Genomic DNA, 20,051 nt, shown 5'->3' with positions numbered 1-20,051 from the left:
CCTGGAGGCCGAGACTGCAGTGAACCATGATTGTGCCACTGCACGCCAGCCCGTGTGACACAGCAAGATCCTGACTCAAACAAACAAACAAACAAACAAAAACCTTGAAACCTCAACAATGAGAAAACAATCCAATTAGAAAATGGCAAAAGACACAAAGAGATGTTTCACTGAAGAGGAAATATGGATGACAAGCATGTGAAAAGATGTTCAACACCACCAGTTATTAGGGAAATGCAAGTAAGACCATGATGAGCTATTACTACACACCTGATTGGTTAAAATAAAAAACAGTGACAATACCAAATGCAGCCATGGATGTAGGGAAACTGGGCTTCTCATACATTGCAGTTAGAAATTTAAAATGGTACTGTCACCCTGGAAAACAGCCTGGTAGTATGTTTAAAAATTAAACATATACTTACCATACTGTCCAGCAATTGTGCCTCCAGGTACTTATCCCAAAGGTGTGAAAACTTATGTCAAAGCAAAAATCTGTATGCAATTGTTCATTGACAAATATTACTTTATTTGTAATATTTAAATACTGGAAACACCCAAAATAGCCCACAATAGGGGAATAGTTAAAAAAAAAAAAAAAAAAAAAAACTGGGGTATGTCCATATCACAGAATATTACTCAGCTGTACGAATAAACAGACTAGTGATACATATAGCAACTTGAATCTGTCTCAAGGGCATTATGTGACATGAAAAGAAGTCCAGCCAATCTCACAGGTCGTATATGATTTCACTTATATAATATTCTCAAAATGACAAAAGTATGGAGTTGGTGAACAGGTTAGGGACGGCTAGGGGTTAGCTACAGAGGAAGGCCTCTGTGATGAAATAGTTCTGTTTCTTCACTGTAGGAGTGGATACACTAACGTGCACAGGTGATGACAGAACTACACACACCCTATATCAATGCAAATTTCCTGGTTTTGATGCTGTACTACAGTTATCTAACTTAACCATTGGGGAAACTGGATGAAGGGTACATAGGACCTCTCTGTACTATATTCATAACTTCATATGAATCTAAAATTATTACAAACTTGAAAGTTTTTTAAAGACAGAAAATTGTCACATAGCATTATAAGCAAACTTTGCATTTTCCTTGTTTCTTTCTTGTATCTAGTGTATCACCATCACCCCACTCTTGTTTTCCAATTTTGAATACAGGAAATCAAATTTGTCTGACTTTTCTTCTCTCCCAGCTATAAAAAGTACATAAATTCACCTAGTTCAGTGTTTCTCAACAGGACCCAATGACATTTGAGAAGGGGCTATTTGTCACCATGCAGAACTTTCACCAGAACTGGTCACAGCCACATGTAATCCAGTAGTGTCCCCCAGCCACTGGGGCAACCAAAACTGCTTCTCATGTTCCCCAAAACACCCTAGGAGAACCTTATTTCCTGAGGTGACAATCAATGACTTTCTTACCTCATAAGTGAGTATTAGAAAGTTAGAAACTTTTATCAGGACTGTTCTAGATTCTAACGACTCTGAGACTGTAAGTTCTACAGACAGAATACCGACAGGAGAAATGGCAACTCAAATTCTAATGTCAAATTTAGCTAAAATTCTACTAGACATTTTTTAAAGTTTTACTCCATTTATCCATTTAAGAGCAATTAAAGATGCTACTTAATTATGCTATTTAACAATGACAGTTAAGGATGCTATTATAAAAGCTGGTTACCACTAAATACTAGCTACCTATAATGGAAAGTTGATAGGAGTTAGGAGATAATTTTATTATTTGCACCATAATATCTTTTTGACTCTGGATTTGGCCAGAAATCACTAGCAGAAAGAAGAAAATGAGTTCTTTCTTACATTCAATGGGATATTAGTTTTAAACTCAATTATGATCGCTTATCTGACAACCCACTATACTATGATATTTGGTCACCATTCGTCAATCACTTAATCATAGGTAATATCCAGGGTGACTAGGCATTCACTTAAGTCTTGAAGTTTGGCAAACTGAAGAAATTTGAAGGAACACAACAGACCTAAGTATAATTATATAAATATAAAGCTGAAATTTCTGAATTTGGAGAACCCTCAAAAATCAAAGAGAATGACTCAGACTGATTTATTAATGACTAAACTCTATGATACATGAAGCTCAATTCATTAAAAGTGAAAAATCCAGCTTACCTATGTCAGAAAATGCATCCCTCTTAAGAAAGAAAGCTATCAGAAAGAGAATAGGAACACACTCTTTTCAAGGGAGGCACAAACCTAAATAATTTCCCCAAACTTCTTGTACATCAGTTTCATTATATTACTGATGGGTCCTGGATTTGAATGTTGTTTTGTTCCAAAAGACACAAAATAATATTAATTAGTGGTCAATTTCTAACAAGTCAGTCTCTCAAAAGAAGTGCCCAGCATGAAGTACTATTTATAAAGCCCAGATCTCAACTGCCTTCTTTTACCCAAATCTGTACATTGTGACTAATCACCACCAGTCATCGAGTCTAATAAACATTAAAGCCCCATCTGTAATACCTTCCAGAAGCACTGATTTTTTCCCTCAAGGCTCCAATAATGAAGGAATTGTATTTGTACTGCTTATCTTGTCATTACCAATAATGTCATCCCCAAAGTTCTAAAACCTGCATCACTGCTTTCCAATGTGGCAGCTTACACTGGTGACGAAAACCTTAGAATAAAAGTATAGCATACGTGTGGTCCACCAGGTAGAACTACTGCCACAAAAGGCTAACAGATCTGGTCAGTAGCCTGAACTAATGTGCATTTTCAAGTTCATTCTAGAAATTAATGCTAATAAGGCTTGCTGTACAAATAGCACTTTAGAGTAGACTTTTGAAACTAGGCATGCACTGTGATTTTCATAAATTTTAGTGGCGATTCACAAGCAAAATTAACAAAAGACACAACTGAATTTATTATATTCTTTGATATTTGAATGTCTTGTTACAAAGTGAGAAAATGAACTTTCTAACACAACCAAAAGGTTATATTTGCATGTTATGTATTTCCACTCTGTGGAGAAATGTATTCCAGTAAGAAAATATTTGGCTCAGGAAAAAAAACATGTTTGGTGTCCTCATAAAAATAACATGACTTCTTAGGGAAACTTTGAAAAGACAGTGAGTATCCTGCAGTTGAGCCCTTAATGGATCCAGATGGCCAGGGCTATAAAAGCATACCCCACTTACTCTTTTATTGTAACCCTGAGGTCACAAATTATCTCCAAGATGTAAGAGTCACTCATTTTTCTGAACAGTCAGATTGTTGTTCAGCATTCTGTATCCCATTTATCTCAGGCCAAACCTCAACAATGACAGAAGCAACTGATTAGTCCAAAACCCAGCAAAAGACATAAATGTCTTCTGCTTTAAACATTTCAGTAAGTCCTTCCTAGTTCTAAAAAGAACTATTCTGAGGTTCAGATTATCACAGGCAGTTGTACCACCTGACATTGATGGACAACATTTATACTGTTTCCTATCCTTGAAAATTGAAAAAAAAAAAAAAAAAAAATCAAACAATTAAAATCTTTTATCAAGACATTTTTAACTTAATAAAGAACTTATCATTTCAACTTATTATGTTCAAGCATAAATACATCTTTCCTTTTTGTAAAAAAAAAAAAAAAAAAAAAACAGTCTTCCATTATGATAATGAAATTGCCTTGAACCTGCATAGAGAATAATACACAAAATAATGTAATATACTAAATAAAGTAATAAGGTTAATTTCTTTCCTGCTGTCACTAATATTCATGCTAACAGTCTCTCTTCAGCTTGACATCAATTAATGATTTTAATTCCAGGCTCTTGTCACAGTGTTCACTCCCCTTTTCTCTAATTAAAATGGATGACGCTCGATGAAGATAAAACACACAAGGCTTCTGTTTTTGTAACATTTCTATTCATTAGTATTTTTGCTTTTACAATAAATGGCTTTTAGCACTAATTGCAGTAGAATAAGATGAAAGAACTTTTTATGAACATAAAGTATAGTCTTTATATATCCAGAAAAGGTACCAGGTATGGGAAACACCACCGAAGTGACCAAACTCCTTAGGATGGAAAACCACTGGTGTCCTTAAACCTGCCAGTTACATACCAAATACCTCTATTTCCAAAGCTATGATGCTTCAAGACATCTCTTTTTTCATGGTGTATTTTTTTTAAAGATTACAAGAAATAGAAACTTTTAATGATTTTTAATAAAAAAAAAGTTGTTAATGTCTACAGAAGATAGAATATACTAATATTAGTTTAACAGAAAAAATGTTTTTAATAAATTTCAGATTGCTACATATCAGATAGTTGTTGACTATCTTCAAAACAATGTTCAGGATCTTGCAATCAACTCTTTTGGGAAACATTTTACCCCCAACTTACTGCACTGCCATCCAGAAGCCTCATTCTGGGAACAACAGTTCATGATCTTTTCCCAACAGTACTTCTTCTCTCAAAAAGTCATTATTATAGAAATTGATCAAATAAAGAAAACCCAAATTCATGGCAAAAGGAAATTGATGCTACAAAACAACTGGAAGGAACAGTTTGTTGCAAAAGCAGTTATAGTCCACTGATGGAAGGCTTTATTTGGCCCTCAGAGTACTTAGCAGATGGCAGACTTCAAAAATACTGCAGCTCAACTCATGCATCCTTTGGGTGATCCTCCCCCTGCCAGGTGAATCTAACCACTGCCCTCTAACAGTAGGTAAGCTGCCAGTTTGGTGCCAATGCTGAATTCCCAAAAAAGAGAAACTAATCCATTAAATTTCTTACTCTGATAACAGTTCCAATTTTAAGTGGGATTTTAATATCTTTGTCATATTTGGGTAAAAGCTGCTTGAGAACAAAGGACTTCCATATGCCAAATGGGTCCCAAAAAAACTTTTCTTGAGTGAAAACAACTGTTTTAAAGGTACACTTCCAATTCCAGGGGAGAAGTGGAATTCCAGGAAGAATTCAGCAAGTTGCTGAAATACACAGTGGTTCCCTAGAACAGGTGGGAGGGAAAATTAACTTGCATCCCTCAATGCTAAAATGAGATGAAACCGGTTTTAAAATACAAAATGGTTAGAAGTTGAAAAAGAGATAAAAGAAAGCATTAACAGGGAGACTACTAACCATTAACACAATCACAACTTGTGAAGAATCCAGGCAGTTGAAAGACTACCCACCTTCCATAAGCTTTGTGCTTAGGGGGAGGGAGACTGAACCTGAGGGTAGAATTTTTCTAGTTTGCTAAAGTATACATATTCTTGGGAACAAGACCTAGCTCCCAAACTGCCATCTCTATGAAGCAGTCACTACTAACTCCAGCCCCACTGATCGTTCCCCTTCCCAAAGCTCTGTAATCATCTGTTTTAACAATTGATTACATTATCTTTTCCCCCCTGCCCAGAGACAGGGGTCTTACTCTGTTGCCCAGGCTGGAGTGTAGTAGTATAATCATAACTCACTTCATCATTGAATTCCTGGGCTCAAGCCATCCTCCCACATGAGCCTCCTGAGTATCTGGAACTACAGGTGCACACCACCATGCCCCACTAATTAACAAAAATTTTTTTAGAGACAGAGTCTTGCTATGTTGCCCAGGCTGATCTTGAACTCCTGGCCTCAAGTGATCCTCCCACCTCAGCCTTCTGAGCAGCTTTACATCAATTTTTTAATGTTAACGCGTTTAAATCTTTTTCTCTTAACAAAGGTAAGGGATCCCTGAGACGGGAAACAACATTATTAAAATAATAATTTTAAAAAGACTTATACTATCTGATATGGGCTGGCTGTGTCCCCACCCAAATCTCATCGTGAACTGTAGTTCCCATAATCCCCACGTGTCATGGGAGGGACTAGGTGGAGATAACTGAATCATGGCAGTTTCCCCTCCTGTTCCTTGTGATAGTGAGTGAGTTCTCACAAAATCTAATGGTTTTATAAGATTTTATTAAAACCATTTTAAAATCTAATGGTTTTAAAAGCTTCCCCCTTTGCCGGGCTCTCATTCTTCTCTTTCCTGCCACCATGTGAAGAAGGACGTGTTTGCTTCCTCTTCTGCCATGCTTTTATGTTTCCTGAGACCTCCCTAGCCCTGTGGAACTGTGAGTCAATTAGGCCTCTTTCCTTTATAAATTACCCAGTCTCGAGTCTCGAGTATGTCCTTATAGCAGCATGAGAATAGACTAATATACTGTCTGATACACTTAATATATTGTGAAACAACAAGAACCGTTGTCTTATACTGACTAATAAAACATTAGAATAATATTTCCCTAACCAACAGACACAGAGACATCTCAATAGATACTCACTCAAGTCATGTTCAGGCTTTCATGGGTATTAAAGCACCTACAATTATTGCCAATGCAGAGAGATGCTCTTAAGCCAAATACATCTAGGACAGCTCTCATCAGAAATCAAACTGCATTTTCCTACTTCATTTGCAGTATCTGTCAATAAAATCAGTTTCAAATATATAGTATGCCTAAGGCTTAATTTTCCTCAAGTATTCATCTATATTTTTTCCTTATTTATTTATTTACTTTTTTTAAGAGAGAGGCTCTCACTCTGTCGCACAAGCTGGAGTGCAGTGGCACAACCACAGCAGCTCACTGCAGCCTCGAACTCCTGGGCTGAGGTGATGCTCTTGCCAAAGTGCTAGGATTACAAAGTGTTAGGATTACAGGTGTGAGCCAACACACCCAGTCAAGTATTTATCTAAGTAGTTACGTTCTACAAAGCAGGTTAACAGATTCTTAAAAATTCTTATTCACCTGTGCAATAAAAATTAAAAAAAAAAAAAAAAAACACTTGAAACTATTGATTAGAATTGACTTTTCTAAAGGATTCACGAGGTCAAAGACACATGAAAAATGATGCTACAGGATAGAAAAAACGTTTCTCATAAAAGGTTAATTTTTAAAAGGCAATCTTTGCATGACAATAAGTGATCTAAATGCACAGATTATTGTTAGGAAAACAAACAGGTATCATCTGCTGAAAAGGATCCTACCAACTGAGATGACAAAAAACGTCTGTCAAAAGTTCAAGTAATTACTTGAAGCAGGTATTACTGAGAGCAGTTGGTAAAATTAAAAAGAGAGGAATTGGCATGCAGAAAATCCACATAAACTCGCAAAATGACACACCAAGAATGGGGAGTATCCCACTGAAGGACACAGAGAGTTCAATGGTCTAGTACTGAAAACACAAGGCGTGGAAAGACGATTAGAACACTGAATAATGGAAAGTTTCAGATCATCTATTTCCTAAGGAGATTTATAAATATTCCTTCTATACTAGGACGATTTCATAAGAAATTAATTAACTTTTACATATTTCCACTAGAAGCATTCAGTATCCCTGGAAATGTTCCCAAGCACAACTTACTATGTAGATATAGATAATAATATTGTAATAGCTTTCAATGGCTGAATAACTACAAAATACAAGCCAGCTAACATTATAAACCTCATTTATTAGAATGAATAACATGAGGAGAATATTATTTGAGAGTTGGGAAATTTGGCCAGATATCACAACTAATATTTTGTTTCAGAACATCTTTCCTTCTTTCTGTCCCTCTTTCCCATTTGTCTGTTCACACAGACCTGACCGTGATCCAGAAAACATTTAACATGATTTTCTAAGAATGCATAAAAATGCAAAATAAAAATGAAAATAGATGTCAACTTCTATGTCAAAGATGTGTACTTTATAGGAAAAAAAAGATTAGAATGGCACAGACCAGTATGTTAACAGTGTGTTAATACAGATAAATTTTTTTTGTTGTTGATTGTAATTTTATGGGTTTCTCCCAAATTTTTCTGTAGTTTTCAGTGTTAGAATAAACTTAGAACTAGAGCTTAAAAAGGTAAATGTTTTAAACAAGTGAGAAAGGTGGGAAAGAGAAAACTGGAAAAGAAGGAGCAGTGGTAAGCACATACTTTCGTTAAGTCCACAAAACAGAAGCCAGAAAGTAGAGAGAGGTTACAACACTGCTTTAAACTTGCTCGCAGGTCTATGAAACAATCAACTCTGGTTTCTACAGCCAGTTAGAGGAGTAAGCTGAATACGGCTGAGCCAGGAGTCAACGGTCTTTACTTGCCCTCGGTATTTCCCCAGTGACTCAGAATGTTGTGGGATGTCAGTATTCCAGGAAAAGCAAAAAGTGAGGGGTTGAGAGGATGTTTTGAGAAGAAATAAGTTTGGAGAATGGTGACTCTGGTCCTATCTTGGTGACTCATAATGTACATGAACTTGGTAGAATTTTGAGAGATAACAGAGTAGAAAAATATGCATACACTGGTTTAAACAAGTGTTTCTCAAACATACTTGTAAATAGAACACATTCTCTGCTGCTGAACACTGGGCAATCCTGTACCACACAGTATATATACTACCATTTAAAAATACATGGAGGTATCACTGGAGTAAAAACAACAGAAAGTCAACATGTTATTTGTGATGCTTGGTCAACAGAGAAATCTACCACTGGGCTTTGTATGGGAGGCTAAGTAGACCTGAAGTTACGTAGATCACTTAATTGGAGCGTGTTCTGTTTTGAGTTTGGTGCCTAAACCTGTCATGTGGTGGAAGTGAATCAGTAGAGGTGCTGTCCCTAGGTATGCCTGAAACACAAGTCAGAGGGACGAAGCACTGAATTCACATTTTTGCTTAGTTTTCCAGTCTATCTCCAATGCAGCCAACAGCATCTCTGAAAAGATAGGGTACCTAGGTTCAGTGCTACAGAATGAGAAGTCAAAAACAGCATGTCAGAAAACCCGTTACCTTCCCCCTTGGCATCATGCCCAGACTCCCCGCTTCTCAAGAAGACTGTACTCATGGAGGCTCTAGTCTGAGGCAGGGCAGGGCTAGCAGAGCAGAGCACAGATCCATACAGTGATCTTCCTAGTCCATTTCTCCCACATGGATGGCAAACTCACAGTGTTGGTAGCGAGTGACGGAAAGGAAAGGAGGTCAGCAAGAATGAAGTCAAACTTAATCTTGGACCCTGCTCAGAACAATCTAGTTTATTGTCACCATCTAAATAGATCTTAACATTGAAAAAAAACATTTAAAATTATATTCATAGCCCTTTTAGTTTTTCAGTATTTATATCTTGAGCAATATTCAGGATTCACAGATGTATACGGGCAAAAAAAGTTTTGGTTTGTGGACAATAATAACTCATGGGGGAATGTTGAGTTTTCTAATTTTATATGGAACCAGCCAAAATCATTTTTGGAATTCAAATAGCTACAGTGGTAAATAATATCCCAGGAGATATTTCACTACTAGTCAGCAGTGAGGGAAAGGTTGTAAGGAGAATATAAGTTGTGGTTTATTTATTTTTATTGATTCCTCCAGTCAAAATTTTTTCAACGAAGCTGCAGTTTCCATTCTCAAAAAGAACACTGCCAATACTACAGGCAGAACAGAAAGGAGGACATATGGAAGAAGGCTTGCCCTATTAAAACATAAGTGCCAAACCTACTCCACTTCGTAGTTCAGTCTGTTTCTTGCATTCACTTGCTCTATTATAAAATCCATGAGTTTAAATAAAACATACTTGCAAAAAGTTGTTATTGAAATACAAAGTATAATAATTTTCTTAAATTATGAGCCTAATTGATTTTTTTAATGGACCATTCACTTGTTCCTTGATCCTGAAAGATTTTTATTTCAGGCCTCCTGTACATTGTAAATTCATTATGATCAACCTAGTTCCCAGAAGTACTGCATCATTAGAGGTACAGAGATGGAAATTAAAAGCAAAACTGAGAAGTGAACTGTGCCTTAGGCAAATTAATAATACAAGTGAAACCATTATGTAAAAATCATTGTTTGGCTGGAAATATTTGACTAAGCATCATAAAAGTATTTTGGAAAACGTTGATAGAATTCTACATGGAAACAGAGCAGTCACCTGAAACTGCAAAGAATATTTAGAAGATGAAAAATAGTACAGGATTAATGAAGCTATCTATCCCCTGTGGCAGGTATCAAGATATAGGGGGAGGTATAATGTTTCTGTCACTGAGATTACTCTCTAAATTACATATCTGCCTGTGGATGAATCTGAGTTCATACATTTACCTGGTATAGTCTCCTCCTTTAGGGGAGAAGAAACTCTTCTAGGATGGAAGTTTATAATTCTGAGTCACTAAATGCTACGGCATGCACACTAAGGAACACTATGCACCCAAACCCCAAAACAGTGAGTTCACTAATAAGTTTGGGAATCCCAAAATTGATGAAAAAATAGAAAGAGTCCTATAAAGCAAGGTGAAATGATTTTTTAAAAATAAAAATTGAGGAAGAACCAGCACACTTGCTTCATAAATTTAAAATCTGTATTTTTCCCTCATACATTTTCTACCCTGAAAAGCTACGGAGACTCAGAGTAACCATTCTACTCAAACAAACCCTTAGAGGTATTAGAACCATGAATGAAAAAATACACAAACACTAATCTCTTTTAAATAAAACTGTTGTAGGATACCATTTTCAGTTCTTTCATCCATTAAGTATTAGAGTAAAAGCATCCTAGCTTTAGAATTATGGTAGGAATACTGGACTTAATCTTAAAGATGCTGGGCTACAGTCCTAGCTATGGACAGTACTTAGCTTTATAACCTTCATGAAGGTACCAGAAACTCACTGAAATCTCAGATTACTCAAAGTAAAACAGGCATAGTACCTCTCACTCTGGGTGCTTAGAAAATGAAATGTGATGACAGAGAGAAGCTCACTATGAGCCTGTAAACTCTAATAACAAAAGTGTGAGATGGCTTTCTCACCCCCTGGAATTATAATGAGAAAAATTCTAATCACTTAGAAAAATGGTTTTCGAGTGCCTGCTTAGAGTAACTCTTTTCATTCGTTTCACTGGTCTTTAAGTTCTCAACATGGAAATGATCCAACAATAGGTAACAATCTATCTGGAAGACATGGAAAACTTAAGTGGAAAATGTCACAAAATGTGAAGATGGTGAAATAGAAGGAGAATCAAGAAGAAAGTGTCAGGTTTGAAAGAAAAACAACATAATGAATAACAGCCTCCTGAATTCTTATTATACTTATAAAGTGTGATATAAAAATTCGAAGAGTTTTATTTCCAGAAGAGTATTTCTTTAAAATTATTATAGTATAGTAAATATCCACATATCAGTGAGGCAGGATTTTAAGTACTTTTTGTGTTATTTTTAAAAAATCATAAATTCAGTATTAATGTTTATTTATTCATCTAATATGCTGTTCTATTTCCTATGCAAAAGATCTTAACTAAAGCAATTAAAATCCACTTTGATGTCACAAATACATATAAGTTTTTGTTTTTTTTTTTAAATCTCTCTTTACAGTATATTCACTCACAACCATCAATATTTGGGTTGATACAGGAAATATAAAGAGTAATTAAATGCAAAATCTTTACATTAAAAAAGAAGAAAGTAGAAAGAAAAAAAAAAGAACTTCTTTCTAAGGAGGTTTAATCAAGTAACTGAAGTCTACCTCTCCTGTTCCTGCTTCATTCGCATCCTCTCCTCTTCTGACGTAAAGGATTCCTGTATTTTTATTTTACCCGTTTTCTCAATCTTGTCATCTTTTCGATGTTTGCCAAACCTGTTAATAACAAAAAATTCTAACTTGTCAATATATACAAAATGAGCTTTCTTTTGTTTGTGGTAATGACATGTACCCAATGAAATGAATGTTAGCTTCTTCAAAACAGGGACCAGGTGTCTTCTATAGTCAGTAGTTTGGGTCAGGACTAGTATTTTGAATCAGATTATTTTATTCGTTTTTAATTAGAACTTCCCAGAGAAAACTCTCAAGGAAAATGATCTCAATAGCAGTTTTTCTTTTAGCAAAACAAAAACAAACAACAACAAGAGTTGTAGTTTATCCTTATTAAATGATTAATACATCTGTAGGGCTAAGTGCTGAATACTTCAGATGCTAGAGGAAGAAAGATCCGCATTGGAGTGGGTTTTTCTTAGGACTAAAAAATGATAATCCACAATCATCTAGTTAATAATCTCTCCATAAACAACTATGCTTTATTTTCACAGCCAGGCTTATTGGAAACATTCATCATAGTTTAAAAACTGACAAAGAAGGCCATGTTTGCAAGGTTTAAAGTACAATGGATAATTTACACTGCACTTTAATTAAATTGAAAGGTTTAAGGTATTCTCATCAAATACTCTCCTAAATGTGATAAAAAGCAATCACTGAATGTGGCATCTATGACTTAGAAATCCACATCTGATCAAAGACAAACACATGGAACATGATTCAAAAACAGTTCACACAGACTTCTGCAGATGGGTGCCGAGCTCTTTAAGAAAACACTAACATTATTCTCTTCTGGCATCCAAAATATCTCAGTTTGATACTCAAACTTGGTATCAATTCCTTTCCCTGCTCTGTTATTTTTCTCTGTAAAAGACCGTATTGCCTGGAATGCATGCACTCTATATCCGTAAGCAATCTTCATCTGTAATGCACTGGTCACCAGATGTTTCAAAAAAGAAATATTTTATAGACAGTCACACGACTAAGCATTCAGAAATAATTAAAGTATATTGAGTATTTCTTTCTGAAGAATAACAGGAATCTGGCTTACTGTGACCATTTCATATCAAAAAAGAGGGTCAGGCCCAGTGGTTCACGCCTGTAATCCTAGCACTTTGGGAGGCTGAGGCGTTGGGAGGCTGGGGCAGAAGGACTCCTAGAGCTCAGGAGTTCAAGACCAGCCTGGGCAACATAGCGAGACCTCGTCTCTACTAAATATCAAAACAATCAGCCAGCCAGTTGTGGTGGTGTGCACCTGTAACCCCAGCTACTCCAGAGGCTGAGGCAGAAGGATCGCTTGAGCCTGGGAGTTCGAAGCTGTGTGAACCATGATGGTGCCACTGGGTTCCAGCCTGGGAAAGAGGGAGACCCTGTTTCTAAAAGGAAAGAAAGAAACAGAGAAGAGGAAAGGGTCCCAAAGTTGACATAAAAGAGAAAAAAATATTTCTATTAATGGCTTGGTTGATAGCATAGTTTTTTTATTAACAAAAATCTGATTTCAAATACTTGTCTACATATGAATTAAAGTGTATGTCGGCACACCTCATATGTTGATTAAAGTAACACTGTTTGAAAGGGGTCTATAAATATGGAAAGGAAAGTATTCTTAAAATGTTAAAACAGAGGAAAGGTAAAACACCACCACTACTACTTTAAAAATTACATACATTATTATACAGCAATCAAAACTGGCTGTAAATTAACTTTATAAGGCAAATCTATCCTTAAAATTAAATTTTTGATCACTGCAATTGCAAAAAAGAAAAAGAGAAAATTCTCCAGAACTGAAATCCAGAATCTGACCATGTTTCACAAGGTATAAAATACATGCTATGCATTTAAAACTAATAAATATAAAACATTAAAAATAAAAGACTTTGCACTATTTTTGTCAATATATCAATTATGCATAATGATGGGCTTTACAGAATGAATGAATAAATCAAAGAAAATATATTAAAAACTGATACATCTCAGGAGAAGTCAACATTTAAAACATCACACTCATTCATCAGACAAAAACGTACTGAGCATCTACCATGCAGTCAGGGCTTATTTGAGACACCCAGGCTATAAACAGTAAACAGAGCACATTGGGTCATTTCAACTGCCATAGAGCTTCGATTGTTTATACTCAGGTAACGAATTCGCACATAACACATCAGAGTGCACAGTGCTAAGAGGGAAAGCAAAGCAAGTAAGGAGACCAGGAGTGATGGGGAGGGGGATGGCCTCTCTCCTAAGTCGACATGTGAGCAGAGATCTGAGCTAGAGGGAGCCAGCCACACTGGCGTGAGTCAGCAAGGCAGAAGAGCAGGCAAGTGCCAAGGCCCTCAGACACAGGCAGGCTGAGTGTCTCTGAGGAATGGCAAGGGCAGTGATAGGGCTAAAATGGGAGAGAAAAAGAGAAGGCAGCAGGAAATGAAGAAGAGCAGCAGCAGGGGCCAGACCATGTGGGTTCTTGCCCACCACACAGGATTTTGGATTTTACTGGGATGACATGAAAAGCCACTGAAGGATATGGAACAGAGGAGCAGCACTGGTGACATTTTAATGACCCCGGATGCAGTGTGAAGAACTGCAGGTGAAAAGCTGAAACCAGGGAGAACGGTCAGGAGGCTATGGTGATGAACCAGCTGGTAGGAGGAGAGTGAGAGAAGTGCTTAGTTTCTGGACATATTTTGATAGCAGCACCAATAAAATTTGCTGATGGGGAGGTCATGGACGTTAGGGAAAGATAGTCACTGATGATTCCAGGGTTTTAGCCAAGCAACTGGAAGAAAGGACTTACTGTCCAGCAAGATACACAGGGCCAGGGAAGGAAAAGGTTTGGAGGACTTGGGAGTGAAGATGTCATAATAACAAAAATTCAAGGGACAGCATAGGGCTGGATGGATTAATCTGAGTGTGAGCAGACAGCATTTAAAGCCAGGGCATTCACTTCGTCCTGGAAGTTCTGCAACACCGAGGCATCTCAAAGTATAAAAATGTACAAATCCCCTGTAGTCCCAGCTACTCAGGAGGCTGAGGCAGGAGAATGGCGTAAACCCGGGAGGCGGAGCTTGCAGTGAGCTGAGATCCGGCCACTGCACTCCAGCCCAGGCGACAGAGCGAGACATGGCCTCAAAAAAAAAAAAAAAGTACAAATCCTAACTTCCAGAAAAGTGTAAGTTCAAATTTTAATACATCATTTTACTTATAATGAGGTATTCATAAAGGTAAATCATTTTAACCATTCAGTGTTTCTGTTCATAAATCTTTCAAATGATACAATGTTGCCATGCTGACTTACTGATTTTTAAGACACTGTGCTGGGTCACCTTCCTACATACCAAATGATAGAAATACAACTCTGCACCATAACTGAGAAACACCATGCTGTGACACAGAGAACAAACCATTCTCTATCTGTACCAAAAGGTACAGTTTAGTCTTTAAGAAATAGTGTACATATGCTCCTTAAGTTAGTAATCGTGAGCAAAGATTTAGATTGGTTGACTTTGCATGTTTTAAAACAGATTAGATACTTTCAGCCAAAACCTAATGTTGAGTTAACTAGCTACGTTAAAATCTTTGTAGAAAATGGTATTGTTCCTACCTTGTAAAGAAGGTTTCAGTTTGCCCACGTAGTCTTATACATATATGAACTCAGTCAATCAACCTTCACCTTTTTTTTTTTTAGACAGAGTCTAATTCTGTCACCCGGGCTAGAGTGCATTGGTACGATCTCGGCTCACTGCAAGCTCTGCCTCCCGGGTTCACGCCATTCTCCTGCCTCAGCCTCTCGAGTAGCTGGGACTACAAGCTCCCATCACCACGCCCAGCTAATTTTTTTTTTTTTTTTTTTTTCTGTATTTTTAGTAGAGACGGGGTTTCACTGTGTTAACCAGGATGGTCTCTATCTCCTGACCTTGTGATCTGCCAGCCTCGGCCTCCCAAAGTGCTGGGATTACAGACATGAGCCACCGCGCCTGGCCCAACCTTCACCTTTTTCTCCTAAGTACATAAGACATTTTTTAAAGAGCAGAATCCTGATTCATGCTTAAGGATTCCATATTTTCCCAGTGTTTGGTATCAAAATATTAGTTAGGTTCCTAGACCACCCCCTAATCACTGGAATAACTATTTTATTATTTGTAAATGTATTACCAAACTGTTATAAAGCACTTTCCTTTTTTAAGAGTATAGATTTGGCTGGGTGCAGCGGCTCATGCCTCTAATCCTAGCACTTTGGCAGGTCGAGGTGGGCAGATCACTTAAGGTCAGGAGTTCAAGACCAGCCTGGGCAACATGATGAAACCCCGTCTCTACTAACAATACAAAAAGTAGCTGTGTGTGATGGTGCATGCCTGTAGTCTCAGCTACTCAAGGGACTGAGGTGTAAGAACTGCTTGAGCCTGGGAGGTGGAGGCTGCAGTGATCCATGATTATGCCACTGTACTCCAGCCTGGGTGACAGAGTAAGACCTTGTCTCAAAAAAAAAATACAGATTCAAGATTAACGTATGAAAATTAAAGAAGCCATAGGTAAAATGTTAATAGGTCAGTATTGGACATTTCTTTTAGTAATTGCTATAGTTTATAACTTATGTGATTTCTTTAAGGTATACTATAAAATCACAGCATATTACTTTATAATTGGGGCAAAAATGGATCACTCACAGCTGTAATTTTTTGACAAATGAAATAAACTGTAAATAAAAAATACACCAACTATTCTAAAATGTAAAAAACGAAAAAAAAGCATCTATACCCATATTCACCCTAATAGCCAATATTATTGTACTTCTGAATTTATAGTTGCTTAATTCCTGAAAAGGGGAAGCAGTCATTGAAAAATTTCACCTATATGTATACTCGCAAAGACAGTTTCACAGCTGAAATTGGCAATTAAACTATGAAGACAATTACTTAATAGCAAAATGCTCAAAAACCTGGAAGGTATCAATGATTTGTATGTTATCATCTTTTAAAAGCCATGGATGAATGTCAGGTGAGTCACTTTCCAAGAAACAGCAGAGCTGAAGAAATACTGTGGTAATGGTTTCTCCAGGACCAAACCCATTCTCAGCACAGAATCAGAGTTCTGCAGTCTGCTCTGACTCACACAAATGTTCAAAGAGAAAACTCTACTACCCAGCAGGCGTCAGGCTGAAAGGTAAAGTGGCCACCTATACTGGTGCCTCAGGAAGAATTTGCTAGTCATGCCTTAAGTCATATCAACATAGATGAATGGCCGTCTTTTTTGGAGACAGTGTATCACTCTGTCACTCAGGCTGGAGTGCAGTGGTGCAATCCAATTTCAGCTCACTGCAACCTCCTGGGCTCATGCCTTCTTCCCACCTCGGCCTCCTACTCGAGTAGCTGGGACTACAGGTGCATGGTACCTACCATGCTCAGCTTATTTTTGTATTTTTGTTGACAGAGATGGGGTTTTCCATATTGTCCAGGCAGGTGTTTTTTTTTTTTTTTTTTTTTTTTTTTGAGAACATAGACTTGCTCTGTTGCCCAGGCTAGACTGCAGTGGCGAGATCTCAGCTCACTGCAACCTCTGCCTCCCAGGTTCAAGTGATTCTCCTGCCTCAGCCTCCCAAGAAGCTAGGACTACAGTCGTGTGCCACCACACCTGGCTAATTTTTGCATTTTTAGTAGAGGTGGGGTTTCGTCATGTTGGCCAGACTGGTCTCAAACTCCTGGCCTCAAGTGATCCACCCACACCAGACTCCCAGAGTGCTGGGACTACAGGCATGAGCCACTGCATCTGGCCAGATCTTAATAAATAATAATAATAATAATAATAAAAGCAGAGGGATAAAAAAAAACCTTTAAAAAGTTGAGAGAAATGAAAAATTGCTTAGTTGCTTAGAAGCAATGCTGCATTAGGAGTGAAGGTACACTTTTAAAAATGCTACACTGCACCAGAAACTCCTTCACAGAAAGATGCAGTGAGTGAACCCTGTCTTATTCAGAGCAGAATTGATTGTAACCCATCTTCAATGTATGGCTTTCTTCATAAAGGACACAGCAATGTCTTCGTTCAGCTGAAGTAATCTCAAACTAATCTGCTAAATGGGTTTTACAATGACGCATTACAAATGAGATCACTGCAATCTGCCAGATCAGCCATGTGTACCATTACAGTCAACAATGATGGCCAAAACCTGAACTTGATGATGAATGGGGAAAGCAAAAAGCAAACAAAATGACAACAAAGGATGGCAACAAATTCTATTGTTTTTATAATGAAATAAATGTAATTGAAAAGTAACTACTGCTAAGAGTTTCCTTGCTATTAAAACCATCGTTTGGGTTTTCAGCAAAGTCACATAATTCTCTCTGCAGTATAAATACTACTGAAATATTTTACTATTTAAATAGTAATATTTCTGCTGCTACCAAAATTAGTGGTCTTTGGAAAAAAATTACATGGAGTAACAATGCATAGAATCCTGCGATAAATAAAAATACAATTAATTTTGTAATGAACGTATTTTTCCTAATACCATACTTTGAAACATGATACAATGTTTTAAAAAAAGTCTTAAAAATCTGCTGCCATATTTAAAAATAGATGAACAGAATATCCGGAACCAATTATCTTGTAAGGTTTAGGAATAGTCTTTAAAATAAGTTTTTCTTCAAAACACCCCACTGAAATGTCACCTAGAAATCTGGTATTTCTCACTGCTAATTACCCAGGTCTTCATGTCTAAGAAGTCTTTGCTACACCGCATGTCTATTTACCCAAAGAAATTTGTAGGTTATGTGATACTGCTTGGTTGGGGAAGATAATTTAAAATGAATCAAATGTGAATTCAGTCTCAGCTACCAGAAGTCACATATCCTCTGCAAATGTCCAACTCCTGTCCTGGAGTGGTCAATATAGTCACTAGTTCAATATTCTGCCTTGTGTCTGCCCCTCATTTCTACATATTTGCACTATCACATGATCCATTCTGTCCTTTTCTTCAGGAATTCATTTTCTCTTTCTGGAACCTTCCTGTTGTTTTTGAAGGCCGTCTGTTTGTACAGCCATTGCATAACCTGTCATCGACCATGGCCAGCTGTGGTAATGCTGTCATTTGTCCTAAAGATCCTTGAGAGATACCAGCCACCCAATGAGCTGGCCTCAAGATCCTGTACAGCAAAAGCACACTCCCTGTCCTGTGTCATTCCTGTGTCTCAATCCAGTTCTCTGCATAGTCCAGAGCACATTCTTCACTCAAATCAAAACAAACCCATGAACTTTCTATCATTCCTCTATTCCTCTGAGTCATACGTCACCTAAATGGTTTTTGATCCAGGTTTCTCTGGAAAACCTTTTAATTGATTCTTGTACTTTATCCACATTCTTGGTGCAGAACTAACTTCCCTCAACCGATTACCTTGGTCTCTAACACAATAAAAAACTTATTTTTGCTTAAAGTCCCAATAGGTAATTACTCTGGATTTTATCCAAAGGGAAAAAAAATCTAGCCATATATTTTTGCAGATTGTCCTACTGCACTCTCGTCCATATGCACTGAGATGTATGTCCACATGTCTCTGAAAATTAAAGAAGATTAAAAAGCCCACACACTGCAAGCTAGGACAAGGGTTCAGTTCAGCTTGTAGCTAGTTTAAAAGGTCTTAATTGGTCTTAACTTGGATACGCCTAAGAGAAAATGAAATTCCAAGACCTATGAAGTTCACTTTGTGTAATTCCTAAGTGAGACATAATTTTGCACTTGTTGAATGTTCTTTTGATTATTTAATTACACTTAGCTAGAATTACTTGAATTCTTTTTTTTTTTTTTTGAGACGGAGTCTCGCTCTGTCACCCAGGCTGGAGTGCAGTGGCCAGATCTCAGCTCACTGCAAGCTCCGCCTCCCGGGTTTACGCCATTCTCCTGCCTCAGCCTCCCGAGTAGCTGGGACTACAGGCGCCAGCCACCGCGCCCGGCTAGATTTTTGTATTTTTTTAGTAGAGACGGGGTTTCACCGTGTTAGCCAGGATGGTCTCGATCTCCTGACCTCGTGATCCGCCCGTCTCGGCCTCCCAGAGTGCTGGGATTACAGGCTTGAGCCACCGCGCCCGGCCCAATTGAATTCTTATGTGCTTTTATCTCATTGATTCCTACAACCAGCATGCAAGACAGATGTTATCATCCTCATGCTTAGGGGAAACCTCAGTAAGCACAGGGGCTTGAAGGATTTGTTAGGTCATATAGTGAGTGAGTAGCAAAGCCAGAATTCATACTCAAGACACTTTTTACCACACCCAGACACCTCCTAAGCATTAGGAAGCAAAGACAGTGACTCTGTGCTCTCACACTGAAAGCAGCTGGTTAATAAATCTGTGTTTAAATAAATGAGATAGGACTGGGTGCGGTCGTTCACATCTGTAATCCCAACACTTTGCGAGGCCAAGACAGGAGGATCACTTGAAGCCAGGGATTCGAGACCAGCTTGGGCAACAGAGCTAGGCT

The 20,051-nt window shown here is 37.6% G+C and overlaps 1 protein-coding gene across 4 annotated transcripts in view; it reads right to left on the bottom strand.

Annotated features, from left to right (window-relative positions):
• PARD3 (par-3 family cell polarity regulator) overlaps nucleotides 1–20,051 on the bottom strand; it is a 720,675-nt gene that overhangs the window by 162,750 nt on the left and 537,874 nt on the right. For 3 of the 4 annotated variants that reach the window (XM_023218154.1, XM_023218152.2, XM_023218153.2), the window contains one exon: nucleotides 11,519–11,629. The exons of the other annotated variant lie outside the window; for it this stretch is intronic. In XM_023218154.1, coding sequence (XP_023073922.1) covers nucleotides 11,519–11,629 — 111 coding nt within the window. The remainder of the gene's footprint in view (nucleotides 1–11,518; nucleotides 11,630–20,051) is intronic. 4 annotated transcript variants of the gene reach the window in all.

Source organism: Piliocolobus tephrosceles, chromosome 9 (genome assembly GCF_002776525.5).
Source record: "Piliocolobus tephrosceles isolate RC106 chromosome 9, ASM277652v3, whole genome shotgun sequence".
Classification (NCBI taxonomy): Eukaryota; Metazoa; Chordata; class Mammalia; order Primates; family Cercopithecidae; genus Piliocolobus; species Piliocolobus tephrosceles.
This window is presented reverse-complemented; position numbering and strand designations above follow the sequence as displayed.